This window comes from Australozyma saopauloensis, chromosome 2 (assembly GCF_035610405.1).
Source record: "Australozyma saopauloensis chromosome 2, complete sequence".
NCBI classification, from domain to species: domain Eukaryota; kingdom Fungi; phylum Ascomycota; class Pichiomycetes; order Serinales; family Metschnikowiaceae; genus Australozyma; species Australozyma saopauloensis.
In genome coordinates, this window is record NC_086132.1 from 675,462 (window position 1) to 691,230 (window position 15,769).

Consider the following 15,769-nt stretch of genomic DNA (forward strand, 5'->3'; position numbering starts at 1 on the left):
AGACATTAATACACTTGAAATGTGAGGCCTAGATTCCTAGATGTCTACATCATGTTCTCAATCGTAACTATTTTCATTCGCTATTAAAACATTTATGGCAATTGGTTCTTGGTGTGGAAGATGGCCAAGGCCTCGGCGATTCTCTTGGACATGGTCTTCTCACCCTCTCTAACCCAGACTCTTGGGTCGAAGTACTTCTTGTTTGGCTTGTCCTCACCGTCTGGGTTACCAACTTGGGAGGAAACGTAGTCCTTCTTGGTGAGCATGTAGTCACGGATACCCTCCAAGTAAGCGTATTGACAGTCAGTGTCCAAGTTGACCTTGACAACACCGTTGGTGATGGCAGTGTCGAACTCTTGTTGAGTAGAACCGGAACCACCGTGGAAGACCAAGTACAATGGCTTGGCGTTGTCACCACCGAGCTTCTTTTGAGCGAAGGATTGGTGGTCACCCAAGATTTGTGGTCTCAAAACAACGTTACCTGGCTTGTAGACACCGTGGACGTTACCGAAGGCAGCGGCAATGGAGAAGTTTGGAGAGATTGGAGCCAAGGCCTCGTGGACAGCGAAGACGGTCTCTGGGGAAGTGTACAAGGACTCCTTGTCGACGTGCTCGTTGTTGACACCGTCCTCCTCACCACCGGTGATACCGATCTCCATCTCGAGCCATTGGTTCATCTTGGCCATTCTGGTGAAGTACTTGACACAGGTGGCGATGTTCTCGTCGTCGGTCTCCTCGGACAAGTCCAACATGTGGGAGGAGAACAATGGGACACCGTGCTCAGCAAAGTGGGCCTCGTCGGCAGCCAACATACCGTCGAACCAAGGCAACAACTTCTTGGCACAGTGGTCGGTGTGCAACACAACTGGGATGCCGTAGGCTGGGGCAATGGATCTAATGTAGTGAGCAGCAGCAACGGAACCAGCGATGGAAGCGTTCTGGTCGGTGTTGGAAACACCCTTACCGGCGAAGTAAGCAGCACCACCTTGGGAAGTTTGCAAGATGATTGGGGACTTGTTGTCACGGGCAGCCTCCAAAGAAGCAACGACGGTGGAAGAAGAGGTGACGTTGATGGCAGGAATAGCGAAACCCTTTTGTTGAGCGTAGTCGAAAAGCTTTCTGACGTCGTCACCGTAGATGACACCGGACTTGTTCAAAATCTCAGCCATTGTAGATAATTAGTGTTTGTGTAGATGTGTTTGGTTGGGAATAACCTGGAGAGAAAAATTTCAATCCGGTGCGAATCTGCCACTTTATATACTTTTCGCGGGGTTGCACCTGGTGGGTCTGGCAGGGAGCACTCCGCTCCGGGGCCGCCGGTATACATGCATGGAGGTGTTAGCGCATGAGCAATGGGGTGGGAGGGTATGCAAGTTGAGGTAATGGGTTGTAGGAGGGCGATGATTGGGTGCGAGGATGGGTGCGAGGGCGACTGGGGGTGGGAATTATGATTTTTGGCGTGCTGGTTTTGGCGGGAAATTTCTGTTTTGGTGGAGTTTTTTTTGGGGGGGTGGTGTTTTGGGGGTGGTGTTTTGGTGGTGGAGGTGGTAGGTGGTGAGACCCTAATTTAAGTGAATAAACACCGATAAATGGAACTGAGCGGCCATTTTTTTTTTTTCAATCCTACTCAAAGTCTTTCTGTGATTAAATCTATAATTCGTTCTACAATTCTTACTATTGTTACTATAGTTACTGTTTCAGAACAGCCTTGCAATTTCTCGCGTCTCTTCCTATGTGTGCTCACATTCGTCTATCTTTCACGCGGTAAGTGGCCTGGTGGAACCATCCATGCGTGGAAACCTCTGCGAAGCAATGGCCAAAGGCTGAGAATGCAGCTATCGGCTGGAATTTCTGCGCATTTTCCGGCGGCGGCTATTTTGCGGCTACATGATTGGCCCATGTCCCAGATCACCGTTTTTCCCATATTTGTCCCGTTCCTTTCGCATTCTGGTGTTCCTCGTTCCATTCGGTTACATGGCCCAGGTCCGTAGTCGCATAGCCGGATAAGATAGATAACCAATGCGTTTGCGTGGCCCGCATGAGATTGGCGTGAGAAATTTATTTTGGTTGGATTTTGAGTTTGGCCATTATCGATTTTTTTGCAGCTTTGTTCGCTCTGGTCGTTGTGGTTGGGGTCTAACGCCGACCGATTCCTTCCGGGGCTCTGGCTCAGATTCCCTAGGCCCGAAACACTGGTGCCCGGAGGTTTCACCACACGTTCACAATTATTAGCTTGGATTCGGACACTTGGAGATAAAGATTGTTTTTTTTTTGATTCCAGTTCAATTGCCCAAAAGACTTTTTTTGCAGTGACTTCAAACAATTCTATTTTCAATTCTTTGGTGCTATTTAAGGGTGCCGTCTAGCCGTTACAACTTTAGAACTGTAGATCTCTGGTACTTATAGCTGTACAACTTAGAACTGTAGAATTGTAGAACTCGGAGGTCTGCATTTACTGAGATATTTTTCAAAACTTGTAATTTCTCTCTTCTCATTTAGAATGAACTGACGACTGTCGATTTTTCCAATTGCGTTGGCGTATCGTTGTTCATGTCTTACCGAATCCAGAGCTCAGCTCTCATTAATTCTGCCCTCGTCCAAGCATCCCCGATTATTCTGTTTTTGCAGCCATTTCCGATTTCTGCACTATCCGCCCTTTTCCACAAATTTCGTTTGCACCCCGAATTTCCCCCGCTTTCCCGATTTTTCACTCCTTCTACTTCGGACTACTCTCCAAAACCATGCCAGTCGCCAACGTCGACCTCATCGATGGCGATCTTCGATATTACTCGTACAATCCGGCCTCGAAGGACCAGCTCGACCAAATCAGCGAGCTCATTTCGGCCAATTTGTCCGAGCCGTACTCGATCTATGTCTACTGGTACTTCTTCCACCAATGGCCGCAATACTGCTTCTTGGTGAGTGAAAAATCGTCCGAGAAGATTTTGGGGGTGATCATCTGTAAAGTTGGACCGCATAGAGACGTCCGTATGCGTGGATACATCGGCATGTTGGTAATCGAGCCAGAGTATAGGGGAAGAGGAATAGCCAAGAAGCTAGTGAAGCTCTCCATCGAGAAAATGATGGAATGGGATCATGTGGATGAGATCATGTTGGAGACCGAGACCTCCAATGCTGCCGCTTTGCAGCTCTATGAGCTGTTTGGTTTTCTTCGAACTAAACGTATGCATAGATACTATTTGAACGGTAGCGATGCGTATCGCTTAATTTTGCCTGTTCTGGATCGCCTGGCCACGCGTATTGGCTTCTTGGACCGTATTGTAGATGTGCCCGCCGGTGTGGTATAGGATAGTTGATGGAACAGGTTTCCAACGAGGTTTAGACTGAGCCAGGACGGCTTGCCCTGTTTCTTCTGATAAAACGTGTCCAAAAATTGTCTTTCTGTGCATGTCCTGACAAGAGTGTTCTAGATATGTGCTGCACTAGACAATTTCTCGATGCCATTTGACCACTGTGTCACAATGAGAAGCAAGAATTCTGGCCTTTACGAAGATCTGACTTTTCATTTTCTGTTCTGAAGAATTACGGATATCGTCAAGTCTTGATGTGCTCTATCATGACCATTGACCAAAACTATCGGGGATACATACACAGGCATTGATGTCGGGTTTTGAGTATCGGCTTTTGAAGAAGCACATCTCTATGATCCATTCAAGCCTCTCCTTGAACCTGTTCGGGCCAATTGCATTTTGTGGGCTCTCTATAACGAGATCAGTATCATGGCATACCACAAGCTTGTCTATGCGATTGGCTAGAAATCCGGGATCCACAAACTTAGAGCTAAAATTCTTCACCGACTTCTTCTGATAGATTTGACTGTCATAAATAATTCTGAGCGTGTGTATGAAATACACCAATCTTAAGCTTGAACTCACTCGCACAGTCAAACTCACTCGCGCAGTCAAATTGACTCGGAAACAAGAGAGCCATCATCAGCACCTCCTCAATACGCAAATCTATAAAATTTCACCCCCTCACTGTAGACAAAACCCAGAAATATACTCTTCAGTTCTTATCGGAGCCGTCACGTGCCTCATCACGTGACCGCCTCCCACACATAGTAACCCCCCATCACACAAATTCACCAATACATCAACACCCCCCACAAACCCACACCCAAATGCTCGACGGCCGCTCACTTGACGTCATTGCCAAGTTCAAGCTGGCCCTTCTCACGCGGGCCGAAAAACCCGCTGCCCGGACCGAGCTTCCCGAGTCAAATCGTGGCCAAAAACTCCACAACACAAACTCGGGCTCCACTGCGCTCACGTCCAAAATCGTCGACTACGGCGGCAATACCCACCTCGTTCTCACCAATGACGTCATCGAGAGAACCAATTTCAGGAACAAACGCCGCTGGCTGGACTACTACAATGCTAAAAACGGAAACGATGTGTCTCTGGAAGACGATATGGACAGTTCGGATGAGCGGAACGTTTCTGACGAGCAAGACGATGCTGATGCGGACGAGAATCCGTTGAAAAAATTACGATTGTCGGAGATTTTGGCTCCGTTGGCCCATCCCAGTGAAGTGGCTACCCATCCTGCCATTTCGAAAACCTACAAGCTGCCGTGTTTGGCAACCTTGGCGCTGGATCTCATTCATTCCATTGAGATCGAGCAGAAGACGCTCAATCAATTCAACAAGTTGTTGCAGGTGTTGGATGGAGAGGACTGGTTCTACCAAGTAGAGGATAATATGGATCTTCCGGTGTATGATCACGGTTTAGACGAATCTCTCAACTGCAATGTATCTGGAATCTTCGATGAGAAGGACGTGAGACTCAATGGTCAGCAGGCTCCAGGTGTAAACGGTCAGAGTCAAAGCCAGGGCCAAAGTTCACACCAAAGTCAAGCGGCACTCCAAAACCAGAACCAAAATCAAAACCATGCAACTGGCCAGGGGTTGGGCGAAGATCTCAACCAGAACCCTAACTCTGATGCTCAAGTTCCCACCGATGCAGCTGTCACTACTACTGTCCAGAACGGACAAGCATCCGCACAAAACGGTACTGTAGCCACACAAGCCAAGACGGAGGACGATTCTCTGACATACAAGCGGATCACACGTGGTGCCATTGCAGAAGAGAAAATTAGAATCACAGACCCGTTCTTCGCGCTCCCCAAATCCTTGGCCATTTTCGAGCGCCAGCAACAGAAACAGTTGGAGGAAGATGACGAGAAGGACGACGATCCACTAGAAGTCTTGAAGCAAGACTTGCGCAATTACTTGCAGGTCAGCATCCAGCGACAACACGAATGCATCAAGAACCTCACCACCATTCGTAATGGCATAGTCAAGGCAGACAAGTATAAACGAGATCTCTACAAATGGGGCAAGGAATTGAGTGAGAAGAAGTAGCATTGACAAAGCATGCTGGAATTGTATTGTTTTGTCTGATGGAACACTTTTTTTGGTACCTCAGTGATCAGATCAACCTATCGCCACAAGTCATGATTGAAAACTACAAAACAAATTTTAAAAGAAATGCCGGCAATGTACACAATTGTGATTGCCTTTCCATCTTTTTTTTTTCTTTTCCAAATCTCACTTGCCCTTTTTGGACTTAATTAACCCCCATCGACGCCCACGTGACCGCGGCCCGACCTACTTCTGCTCCCCAGACGCGACCCAAATTTTCCACCAACTACTTGCTCCATTCTCTCCCCTAATCATGCTTGAAGGTAAATTCGACGAGGCCAGTCTCCTCAAAAAAATTGTTGAGTCCATCAAGGACTGTGTGAAACTCTGCAACTTCAATTGCACAGAACACGGAATCACCGTTCAAGCAGTGGACGACTCCAGAGTGTTGTTGGTCTCTCTTTTGGTGGGACTGTCGGCCTTCTCCGAATACAGATGTGACCGTGACATCACCTTGGGAATTGACTTGGACTCGTTCTCCAAAATCATCAAGTGTGGTAACAACGAGGACTACTTGACGTTGTTGGCCGAGGACTCTCCAGACAACGTGATGACCATTTTCGAAGACAAGAAGAAGGAGAGAGTCTCGGAATACTCCTTGAAGTTGATGGACATCGACTCCGAGTTTTTGCGTATTGACGATATGGAGTACGAGTCTGTGATCAACATGCCAAGTACCGAGTTCTCCAAGATTGTGCGTGACTTGAAGAACCTCAGTGAGTCGCTCAACATCACTGTGACCAAGGATCTGGTGAAATTCAGCGCAGAGGGCGAGTCGGGCACTGGCTCTGTTGTGTTGAAGCCATACACAGACATGGAGCGTCCCGAGGAGTCTGTGTCGGTCAACTTGGAGAACGCTGTTGACTTGACCTTTGGCTTGAAGTACTTGAACGACATCATCCGTGCTACCGCTTTGTCGAGCACCATCACCATCAAGTTGGCTGACAAGACTCCTGCCTTGTTCGAGTACAAGTTGGATGCTGGCGGCTACTTGCGCTTCTACTTGGCCCCTAAGTTCGATGAGGATGACTAAGCGAGCCGCGCATGGCAACAAATGCAACGACAGCGAGTTGGTTACAATGGGGGCTTCCCTCGGGTGCTAATTAGAAGATAGCTTCATTGCGCTCAAATGGCTCTAGCTATAGTGGACCTATAGCTATGGCTACCGGACCAGAAGGAACTGCAGGACGAGAAATCCAACGCAGATATTCATGTAAACTCGGATTGTTTCAATATACAAGTAATTAGAACCCCCGATGGATTCGTTCCAACCGTACCTCTCTAGAACACCTTATATCCCTGGCTAAGGGCCATCTTGGCTACCTGATTGTAACCGCAACCACTGCGGCCTTCCACGACTACATCCCAATGCTCGACCGCATACCGCTGATCGAAGATAGGCTATTGGCGAGTGTTCAACGGTCAACGGCGGTTGAGGTTTGCAACGGATCCAGCGCCTGGGACTACGTCACCTCTCTAAAGGCCAAAAGGCCGCATGCAAAGCGTCGTAATGCTTTTTGGGAGGCTGGTTTCGGTTGCAACAACAAGCACGAGAATCCGACAATATCCTCGAAAAGTTTTGTTTCGCTCTTCCTTATTTGCACCCATCAAACACCGACATTCCCGCTTTGGCTGAAGAGCACTTGCTGCACGGAAGCATGATCTGGGATGTCTACGCAACGCCCATGCATATCGTCGCTAGGAGCGAATAATAACGTTTCACCGTTTCTCAATCCCGATTTGGCCTCACTTGCAGTAATGGTACAGATTGTAAACAATGCCAACGCACTATAAGCGGCCGTGCATGTGGCCTCATCACTCGGAATAATCGCTTTCCCATACGTCAATTGCCGAGGAAGAGAGACCGGTCCGTGTGCCGACTTCTTTGGAACAATAGTCATTGGCCAAAAATCGTAGCAAAACCATCTGGGTTGAAGCGATTGGTGCTATCATGGTGTGTTTTTTGGCAATTACACATATAATTAGGCTATCGGCCCCCTGCAGGTGCATGAGCGTATTCAAGGTTCGAGTCTAAACCTTAACAGAATCCGGTTTCTTTACCCGAATACTCGATAAGGTCCGGCAGCTCCAAAGGCCGGGAGTCAGTCGTAAGGCCGGGGCCGGTTCGAGAACGGTGGTGGAAGGTGTATGTTCCATGTTATTGTTTCGGTTGGATTGGGGACGGAATGTTTGTCGGGAGATGTCCAAGAAGTTAGCACCCATTCTTCATGCTGATTGGACTAAAAAAGGACGGCCAATTCGAAACAACAGGCGGCTCAATTGGTAAAATACGAACTCTAATCGCGGGGCCCCTGCGTGCTGCCAGCAACCGGAATGTGGACGGTGGGGGTTTTGCACAGTGGCATCGGTTCAGGTCTCGCATTTGTTTATAGATTCGCTTAACTGAGTAATCATCACTCCAGTCTTTTTCTTTTCTGTTGATTTTTTGTTGCCCTCTCATTTTTCTCTCTTCGTTTTGTTTCACTGTGTGGGAGCCTGTACGTGGTTGACAAGACACTGTACATGTCGTGTCCGTTTATTTAAGGTTGAAAGGTCAACCAAATGCGAAGCTTAATTACGAAACAAGGTGTGTAGAGGATAAATTATGGTTCTTTGCATTGGCCATGAGCAGACTCATGGCTCGCTCGATCTGGAAATACGTGGCTTTTCTTCTAGTTCGGTTGCCGCTTCAAATTCTGAAACTGTTCTATTTACCCATCCTGCTTTGAAGTAATTCGGGCCTGCAGAGCATTGACATTAGAGCTCAGGATCCTAAGTTCCGGCGGTCAATTCCTTTTTTTTTTTTATGTGTAAACTGAAGTACAATGAAAAAACTCGTGTCTTCTTGCCAAGCAGAGGGCATCATCATGGTAGACGCAAATGCATTCTTACGCAATAGGACCTAGTCAAGTGTGGCATCGAAGACAAATGGCAGCAAGATAAACGTAGGGGTTGTTTTTTTTTTTAGGAAAGCCTTCCGACGCCCGGGAAGAGGCGCACCACTCGCTTCCCATTTTGGAGAATATGACCTTCTGGGACTTGCAAAACCCAATGGAGCACCATGGCGTCAAAATTACGTATCACTGAGAACTGGAGATCTTGCTTTATGAAGTGTCTCTCGACTTTATTGGTAACATTCGGAAACAAATAACTCACCCAAAAATAGTATCGTAGAGCGGGCACAGCTAATTAAGCCCTTTCGGTTGCGGCTCAATTGTCTATATTACATGCATCCAGAGCGGTCTCGTCTTGTGTAGGTGCCCCTGTGCTTAAAGAAGCTAATGCCGGATGTTGTGATTTGGGCCTTTTTGACACAGTCCGCCCAGCAAGACACACGATGGAACGGAGTTGGGATTTCGGCGGGCACCGAACTGACACGTAGGGACCTAAGCAAGCAGCACCGTTTTGAGGGTGCAAGTGAAAGGAGGACCTAATGGAAACGTTTCCGGAAAAACGTTTTCTGGCGCGTTACGAGCCCAGTCCGCAGCAGTTGATGGTTTTGGCCCGAAGTGTGCTTGGTTAGACGACGATCTGGCAGCAAACGTCCTGTACTTGGGTTGACGCGGTCTGCGGCCGCCCTGCAGGCGCCCTGCATCAGCCGCACGCACCAGATCAATCTTTTGCCAGAGTGTTTTGTGTGAATACGGCTGAGCCCGTTGAGGCAACGACTTAATGGGGCATGGAAAAGGAAAGAGCAAAACATAGGGACAAAAACAGAAACTGAAGGATTAAAAAAAAATGGATTTCGGTGCGAGAGCACACGCGCTCGAACAGATAATCCCAGCCGTCCAGAGCCCGCGCACCTGCGGGACCTCTTATTCAAGGCTGCCCAGATGCGAACCTTAATTGACCAATATACGGGCCTTGTTTCCAAGCCGTAGACCTGGTGCTGAAACAGCAGCGACGGAGAACATGCACCGCCCATGAGCAGCATCGAACCCAAACCAGCAGGTTGTTTGTTGCGACCGGATGCAAGCCCCCAACCCCATCAGGAAATGACACCAACACTGCAACGCACCCACATTCGATACCACAAGGTAATGTGCCGCAATAGCCGCCGTGCCGGAGGTGAGTGTGCCAGATGGGGGTTGTTGGTGCGGTCTTCCTGTGTGCCGTCCGAAAGTTGGCAAATGGGAATAGTAATGTATGGGAGCGTGTGCGGCGGCTAAGCAGTACGAAATATATATATTATTTTTTTTTTTGCATGGAGGCGTGCGGTCCTTCACTTCAGAACATTCTTCACCTGGATCAGACGTACGGTGTGGGAGTCTCTGTTTGGGTCAACCTCTCCAAAAACACCTCCGCCCTCTCCTTTTCCACAACACCCAGAAACAACATCTTCGTCGAAAAAATTACAGATCCTCAATCCGATCTCCGCACTCCCGGCAACAAATCTCTCGTCTCCCGTTTCCGTGCCCAATCTTGCACTTGCACTTGCACTTAAGCTTGCACTCAAGCTTGCACTCAATCTTGCACTCAACCTTGCCCTCTATCTTGCCCTCTACCTTGCCCTTGCAACCGCAGTCTCGCTGTGAATCCCACTGCTGCGCTCTGTTTTCCTTCCCTAGTGTCACTTCCCACCCGAAGCTCCGTCCGATATATGCTGCGGCCATCCGATGCCGCCATCTCCATCCAACAAACATAAAAGGCTCCGAACGGCGGGCGGTGGCTCGGCGTTTTCTGGATACAAGCCTGAGTCGGCGCACCCTGGCGGCCCGACGTTTCTGCCTGCTGCTCCGCTACATCTTCTGCCGCAGTGGCCGTATCGTAGACCGTCGCATCAGCAGTCGCTGCCGGTGCATGTGGCAGCAGGGCTGTCTGTTCATAGTTCGAGCGGTTTGAGCGAGCGCCGGACACCGGGCGTCGCGGGGCTTTCTGGCGTTTCCGGCCTCTCGGGCATTGCGGGCATCTCGGGCATTTCTGGCAGTGCCAATGTCTCGGGGAGCTCTGCTGGTACTGCTGGCTCTGCGGGCACTGCGGGCACCGGCGGTGCTGGAGGCAGCGGCAATAGCGGCGGCCCCATTGCTGGTGCGAATGCCACCGCAGGAGGTGGCGGGTCGTCTATAGTGGGCACTGCTACCACCGGCGCGACTGCGTCCACCGATCAGGAACTCCTCGATGCGACCTCTCCGATGAATCTGCACTATATGCCTGTCAATGCTGCCCAGGTGATGCTTTCCGCGCCCTATGGCCAGCATGCAAAACCGCTTGACGGTGCTCTTCCATTGCTTCCCTCTGGCGGTGTGTCGTCGATGGCTGGCTACCTGTATCCTCCAAACCACCTTCCCTACTCTGCCACCGGGCTGTATGCGCCGATGCCGCCGCCGCAGCATGAGGGAGAGTCTGCGCTGGATTCGCTTCATTATGCGCCGCCGCTTCCGCCGCCGCCGCCTCCATCGCATCCACAGACCGTTCCGGCTGTCAACTTGTACACGTCTCAGTATGTGGCGGGTGGATACACTGGCTATCATTACGGAGATGCACAGCTGCTGCATCAGCAGCAACAGCAACAGCAGCATCTACTACAGCAGCATCACCAACACCAACAACATCAGCAGCAGCAGCAACATCAACAACAACCTCAACATCAGCAGCAGCAGCAGCAGCAGCAGCATCAACATCAGCAACACAGACACCAACAGTCGCAGGTGGACATGCATTCGTCTTCGTCGTCTTCGGTGTATCGTCCTCCGGTGTCTTCGGGGTCCGGCGGTGATCTGTCAATGGGTCTGGCCCAGTTGATGAAGTCCCTGACGTACGACTCGCGACCCGCGTACGGTGCGTCTTCGCATGGTAAAAACATCTCCATCGCGTCTCACCTCGACATGTTCTCACTCCATGATAAGACGCCCGACGTCCCGCCCCTGCGCCGGCCATCTGCCGTGGGCCACCACAACCATCGCCGCGGCTTTTCCGAAACGAGCGTCAGGCTGCGTGTCGATATGGACGACCGTGTTGTTGCCGAAAACCCGCTACAAGGCGCTCCTGCCATGCCCTACATCACTTCCACTGGCATGTACATGCATCCTCAGCCGCCGTTGTACAGCCAGACGACGCTGCAAAAGCTCCTGGCTTCTATGTATCAGCCGCTGCCGTTCCAGGCTCAAAGCATGCTGGCCCCACAGCCGTTTCATCAACAACTGTTGCTGCTTCTACCGCTGACTCTCCAAACTCACCAACTTACAACTTCACAAGCACAGCCGCAACAGCTTCAACATCAACCCCAGGACCAGGCCTCTGCAACTCAACTGCTGTTCTTTTCGGTGCCGCAGCAGCCTGCCTCGTCCTCAACTTCCAACTTGGTCATTCCTTCTCCCTCTTCTCAACATCCCCTCCGTCATGCACTGCCTGAGGCTGCCTATGCCTCCAGTCGAACCCATCCACTGTCGCGAGCAACGCCAATAGCACAACGTGGCGATTACAATAAGAAACTGTCTGCTGCCTCGCGCTCTTCCCTCTCTGGTACCGATAATTATCATAGTGACAAGCAGGCCCTCTTTGACGACACCGAGCTCCTGTCGAATGGTAAAAGTGTGTTCAAACAGCTCCTCGATGAGGTTTTGGATGTCAACGCGTTCAATTTCTATGCATTTCTTGTGCGTATGCTTCGACTCTGTGAAGCTCATATTCCATTAGATGACTTCTTCAAGCTCCTATATAACGAATCTGCCAACCCCTTCCTCAACCCAATTTCTCCGGGTACGGAGCCAGATAAACTCGATAAGAAGAGCAGTGAAGATGGCACGGCAGAGGCCATGAACGTGTGCTATAGGATCTTGGAGGTATTCAAAGATCCAAAGGCCCTGGTCAATGCCATGCCAAATGCGAATTACGAAGAGACAAAGCTAGGCTCTGTCAATTTCCATGAGCTTCTCCGGTCGTTTTTGGCGCTCAAAATCATAATGGATTCGCTCGTTTTGTCAGACGACAAAGTCAAAGATTGTCCCACAACTCCACGACTCACTATCTATAAAGTGTACTATATTCTCTGCCAAAAACTCTTTCTCAAATATCCGTCTGTCCTTAATGGGAGCGCAGACCAGAAACTAATTCTTGGGCCTTCCAAACTAGGAAAACTCATCAAAGCAGTGTATCCGAATCTCACGGCCAAACGTCTTGGTCGCCGTGGCTGTTCCAAATATCATTACATGGGATTGATCTTGAGCAAAGACCTAATCAGTGACGAGATTGCAGATTTGTGTCAGCATGAGATTGGTGAATTAACATCGATGTTCAAAACAGTCACGAGAGACTCGCATCCTCAGCTCTCACACCAACAGCAATCGCACCAACAACCACAAAGTATGCATTCCGAGACTCAGGCTCGATCATTCCAGTTCCGCGACCTCACAGCCACATTCTTAGACACCACAGTTGCTCGCAGTCCGCTTTACAGTTTCATCAAGCCAACGTGCATGTTCCCTGTGACACAATTGTCTCCAGTTTACTGTTTTGACACTCCGCAATCTCTGAAAGACGAAACAAGTTGGTTCTACTCGGTCCGCCAGGAATCCTATGAATCATTAATCAAACTCAATTTAGATATGACGCCTTTTACCTCAGCCTTCACGGATGGCGACGCGTTAGAAGATAGTCAGGAGTGGTTGATTACCAATATTCTTCTGCTGATTGATAAGCTTGCCTTGTCTCCACACTTCCACCAGAACCACTACTTGCACTTGTTCTTGTTCGTGATCGTATGGGTGTTCCCTATGATGTTGTGCCTTGATGTGTCCAAAAGTGATGCGTTCGTATTTCATCTCCGTGCCAATATCCATAATCTCGTGTTGAATTTCGAAGAAAAGTGTCTCAATAACCCATACGTGAGCGCCTCGCACTTGAAATCCTTCGTTGGTATTCTCAATAAGATTCTCAATCTTGACGACGTTGCCAACTCGCTTTTCAAAGCGAAACGTGCTCCTGCTGTCATCGATGATATGTTCGATGATATCGAGGGTTTGGAACAGCTGTCTGTGGAGGATGAGAACACCAGTGTTTTGGAGCGCTTGTTCACGTATGGCTTGGTTGACTGCTTGAACGCCTATAAGTTTGTTCCTATGATGGAACACGGCGTCGCTAGCGAAAATCAGGTGATTCAGTTGGTGAACACCGTCTCGGAGCGCATGAAAATGGCCATTGTTCATGGTCTTCGTGACTTGGTCAAGAGAGTGGATGCGGTACAAGAGCGGTATGAAAACAACATCGAATTGAAAACGACTCGATTTGAATATCTGCGTTTATGTATAACGTTCTGTCATGACAGTTGTTTTGACGAAATCTTGGTAGGTCGCTTCACTGTTGCAATCATTAACAGTTATCTCCTGTTAACGTCTAACCAAATCATGAAGTATATTTTCCACACGCAAAACGAGCGAGCCTCCATGGTTCTGAACACCACGTTTCGTCACTGGTGGGTCGTTTTATCCTTTTTGCAAGAGTACTGCGGTGTGGTTCTGGAAACAGTCGGCATTCATCACTCTTTGGCTGGCAGCTAGAGCAACTGCTCGATTGTGACTCCGTTGCAGTTACAAAAATTTTCAATTCACCTACAAACTTGGCAAACACTTGCCCCGGTTTGGTATTCTGTTTAATTATCAGCTTTTTGAGTAGAGAGACTCAAGCCGGTCGTAGACCTGTCACGATAGAAAAGAATTATGGCCCTATTTTGCTTGTGAGTATTTCCCGCGCAACGATGAGCTCTAGACTTTGCCTCTGCATTCTAGGCTTCATGTCGCTTCGATCAATTTGATCTGTTATAGACCAATCAAATAGAAGGTTATGAGCCCTGTTATCTAACCGTAGATCAGATGGTCCGTAGACTCATGAGTCCGCTCTTTCATTGTAGAAGTTTAATTATGAGAAGTATTAGGAGAGGTCTTTCAGCGAGAGCGGCGAAACCAATTGACTGAGACAGGGGTGAACAGACAGATTGTCGCCTGAGTTGAGCTCATTCAGAAGATATTTTCTATGATGATATTGGTATTTTTAGCATGGTTTTCTTGGAATGCGACTCTCCTAACCTTCATCGAAGAAGTAATCGAAGCGGGTAGAACTACACTTCAGTGTTTCTAGATTTATTAGTCATTGATCAAATTTGACTCCTTTTAATGCTCGATTCTCTAATACAAGTTCAAAGAGTTCTTTGGCATTGGCTAAAACATAAGTCCTTAATAGCAAGTACCAAACTAACTTTTGTTCATTTTTACTAAGTTTATTACCAGATACGATCACATCTCATGTATTTGTAAGGGAAATTAGAACTGAACTATTTATAGGTGGGGGTGGATATTTCTTCTAATTGATTTCATAGAAACTCGTTTATGAATCATGTGAGAGATCATGCCCTCAATATGAAATCAATATTGGTGAAAACTTTATCTGACATTTCATCGAAGAAAGGAACAATTCATGTACAAATTCGAACGTCCTTGGTTAGGTCGATCCTTCTTTTATACTAAACGACCTTCATCAAGATTTAAATCTATAAGATGCATCAGTGAGTAGCGAGAGTAAACAGAGCTTTCGGTTCTTTGCTAGAAATGACCGCACTAGCGAGGCGCCAAGACAGCTTGCATGATCAATGAGCTTTGTGGACTGCCTGAATGTCTTGTCAAACCAAGTGCGCAAATTGTGACTTAATTTTAGAATTATAATTTCGAACAAGAATTAGGAACAGCTTATAATTAATTTGAACTAAGAACCCGAAACTAATGAGGCTGTAACACACTGTAGAGACTCGAATCATTTCTGAATTATGCGTCATTGGATTTTAACGGGAGCAGAACTCCGACGGGAATAAAAAAGCTGATATCACAAACTTGGTTTAATTTTGTTTCAAATTCAACTAAATTCCCTTTTCTACGGTCAACGCCAGCTCAGTTTGAGGGGATTCACAATTCTGCGCTTGAGGTGAATGGTGCTTCTTCATTAGAATCAAAACCAATTCTCAAGTTTGATGCGTAATAGGCAACGAATTTTAAACATTCAAGTTGCAGCCTATTGCCCGAATTAATTGTGTCTTAGGTTTGATAGATGCTACGAGAGGAGGATTACCATTGCCATTAACAATAAGAAATCACGGGAGTCTTTCCAAACTTAAACATACCTATTTTAATTGAATCCAAAAAGATTCAACAATTGATATCTTAGATAGCAAATGGGTATTCCATGAGAAGTTTCCAGCAAGGTGTTCGCTAATCGCATTATATCCAAACAAACAGACAACGACTGGAAGAAAATACTTGCTTATACCAAAAAATCGTTACTTTCAAGCTGTTATAATCTTTTACTGTTCCTTAATTTTTCAATTCGAACCCCATCTCCGCA

At 48.0% G+C, this 15,769-nt stretch overlaps 5 protein-coding genes across 5 annotated transcripts; 4 read left to right on the top strand and 1 right to left on the bottom strand.

Moving 5' to 3' along the window:
• Window positions 1–92: 92 nt before the first annotated feature.
• PUMCH_001534 (uncharacterized protein) lies at window positions 93–1,169 on the bottom strand (the record flags this gene model as incomplete). The annotated part of the gene is made up of 1 exon (XM_063020580.1): window positions 93–1,169. One exon carries the CDS (start codon window positions 1,167–1,169, stop codon window positions 93–95), a length of 1,077 nt encoding a protein of 358 aa, XP_062876650.1.
• Window positions 1,170–2,741: 1,572 nt separating this feature from the next.
• On the top strand, window positions 2,742–3,308 carry PUMCH_001535 (uncharacterized protein; the record flags this gene model as incomplete). The annotated part of the gene is made up of 1 exon (XM_063020581.1): window positions 2,742–3,308. One exon carries the CDS (start codon window positions 2,742–2,744, stop codon window positions 3,306–3,308), a length of 567 nt encoding a protein of 188 aa, XP_062876651.1.
• An 833-nt stretch (window positions 3,309–4,141) lies between these two features.
• PUMCH_001536 (uncharacterized protein) lies at window positions 4,142–5,383 on the top strand (the record flags this gene model as incomplete). Its single annotated transcript, XM_063020582.1, has 1 exon — window positions 4,142–5,383. One exon carries the CDS (start codon window positions 4,142–4,144, stop codon window positions 5,381–5,383), a length of 1,242 nt encoding a protein of 413 aa, XP_062876652.1.
• Window positions 5,384–5,696: 313 nt separating this feature from the next.
• PUMCH_001537 (uncharacterized protein) lies at window positions 5,697–6,476 on the top strand (the record flags this gene model as incomplete). The annotated part of the gene is made up of 1 exon (XM_063020583.1): window positions 5,697–6,476. The coding sequence occupies one exon, from the start codon at window positions 5,697–5,699 to the stop codon at window positions 6,474–6,476; it is 780 nt and encodes a 259-aa protein (XP_062876653.1).
• Window positions 6,477–10,059: 3,583 nt separating this feature from the next.
• PUMCH_001538 (uncharacterized protein) lies at window positions 10,060–13,938 on the top strand (the record flags this gene model as incomplete). The annotated part of the gene is made up of 1 exon (XM_063020584.1): window positions 10,060–13,938. The coding sequence occupies one exon, from the start codon at window positions 10,060–10,062 to the stop codon at window positions 13,936–13,938; it is 3,879 nt and encodes a 1,292-aa protein (XP_062876654.1).
• Between the last annotated feature and the right edge of the window lie 1,831 nt (window positions 13,939–15,769).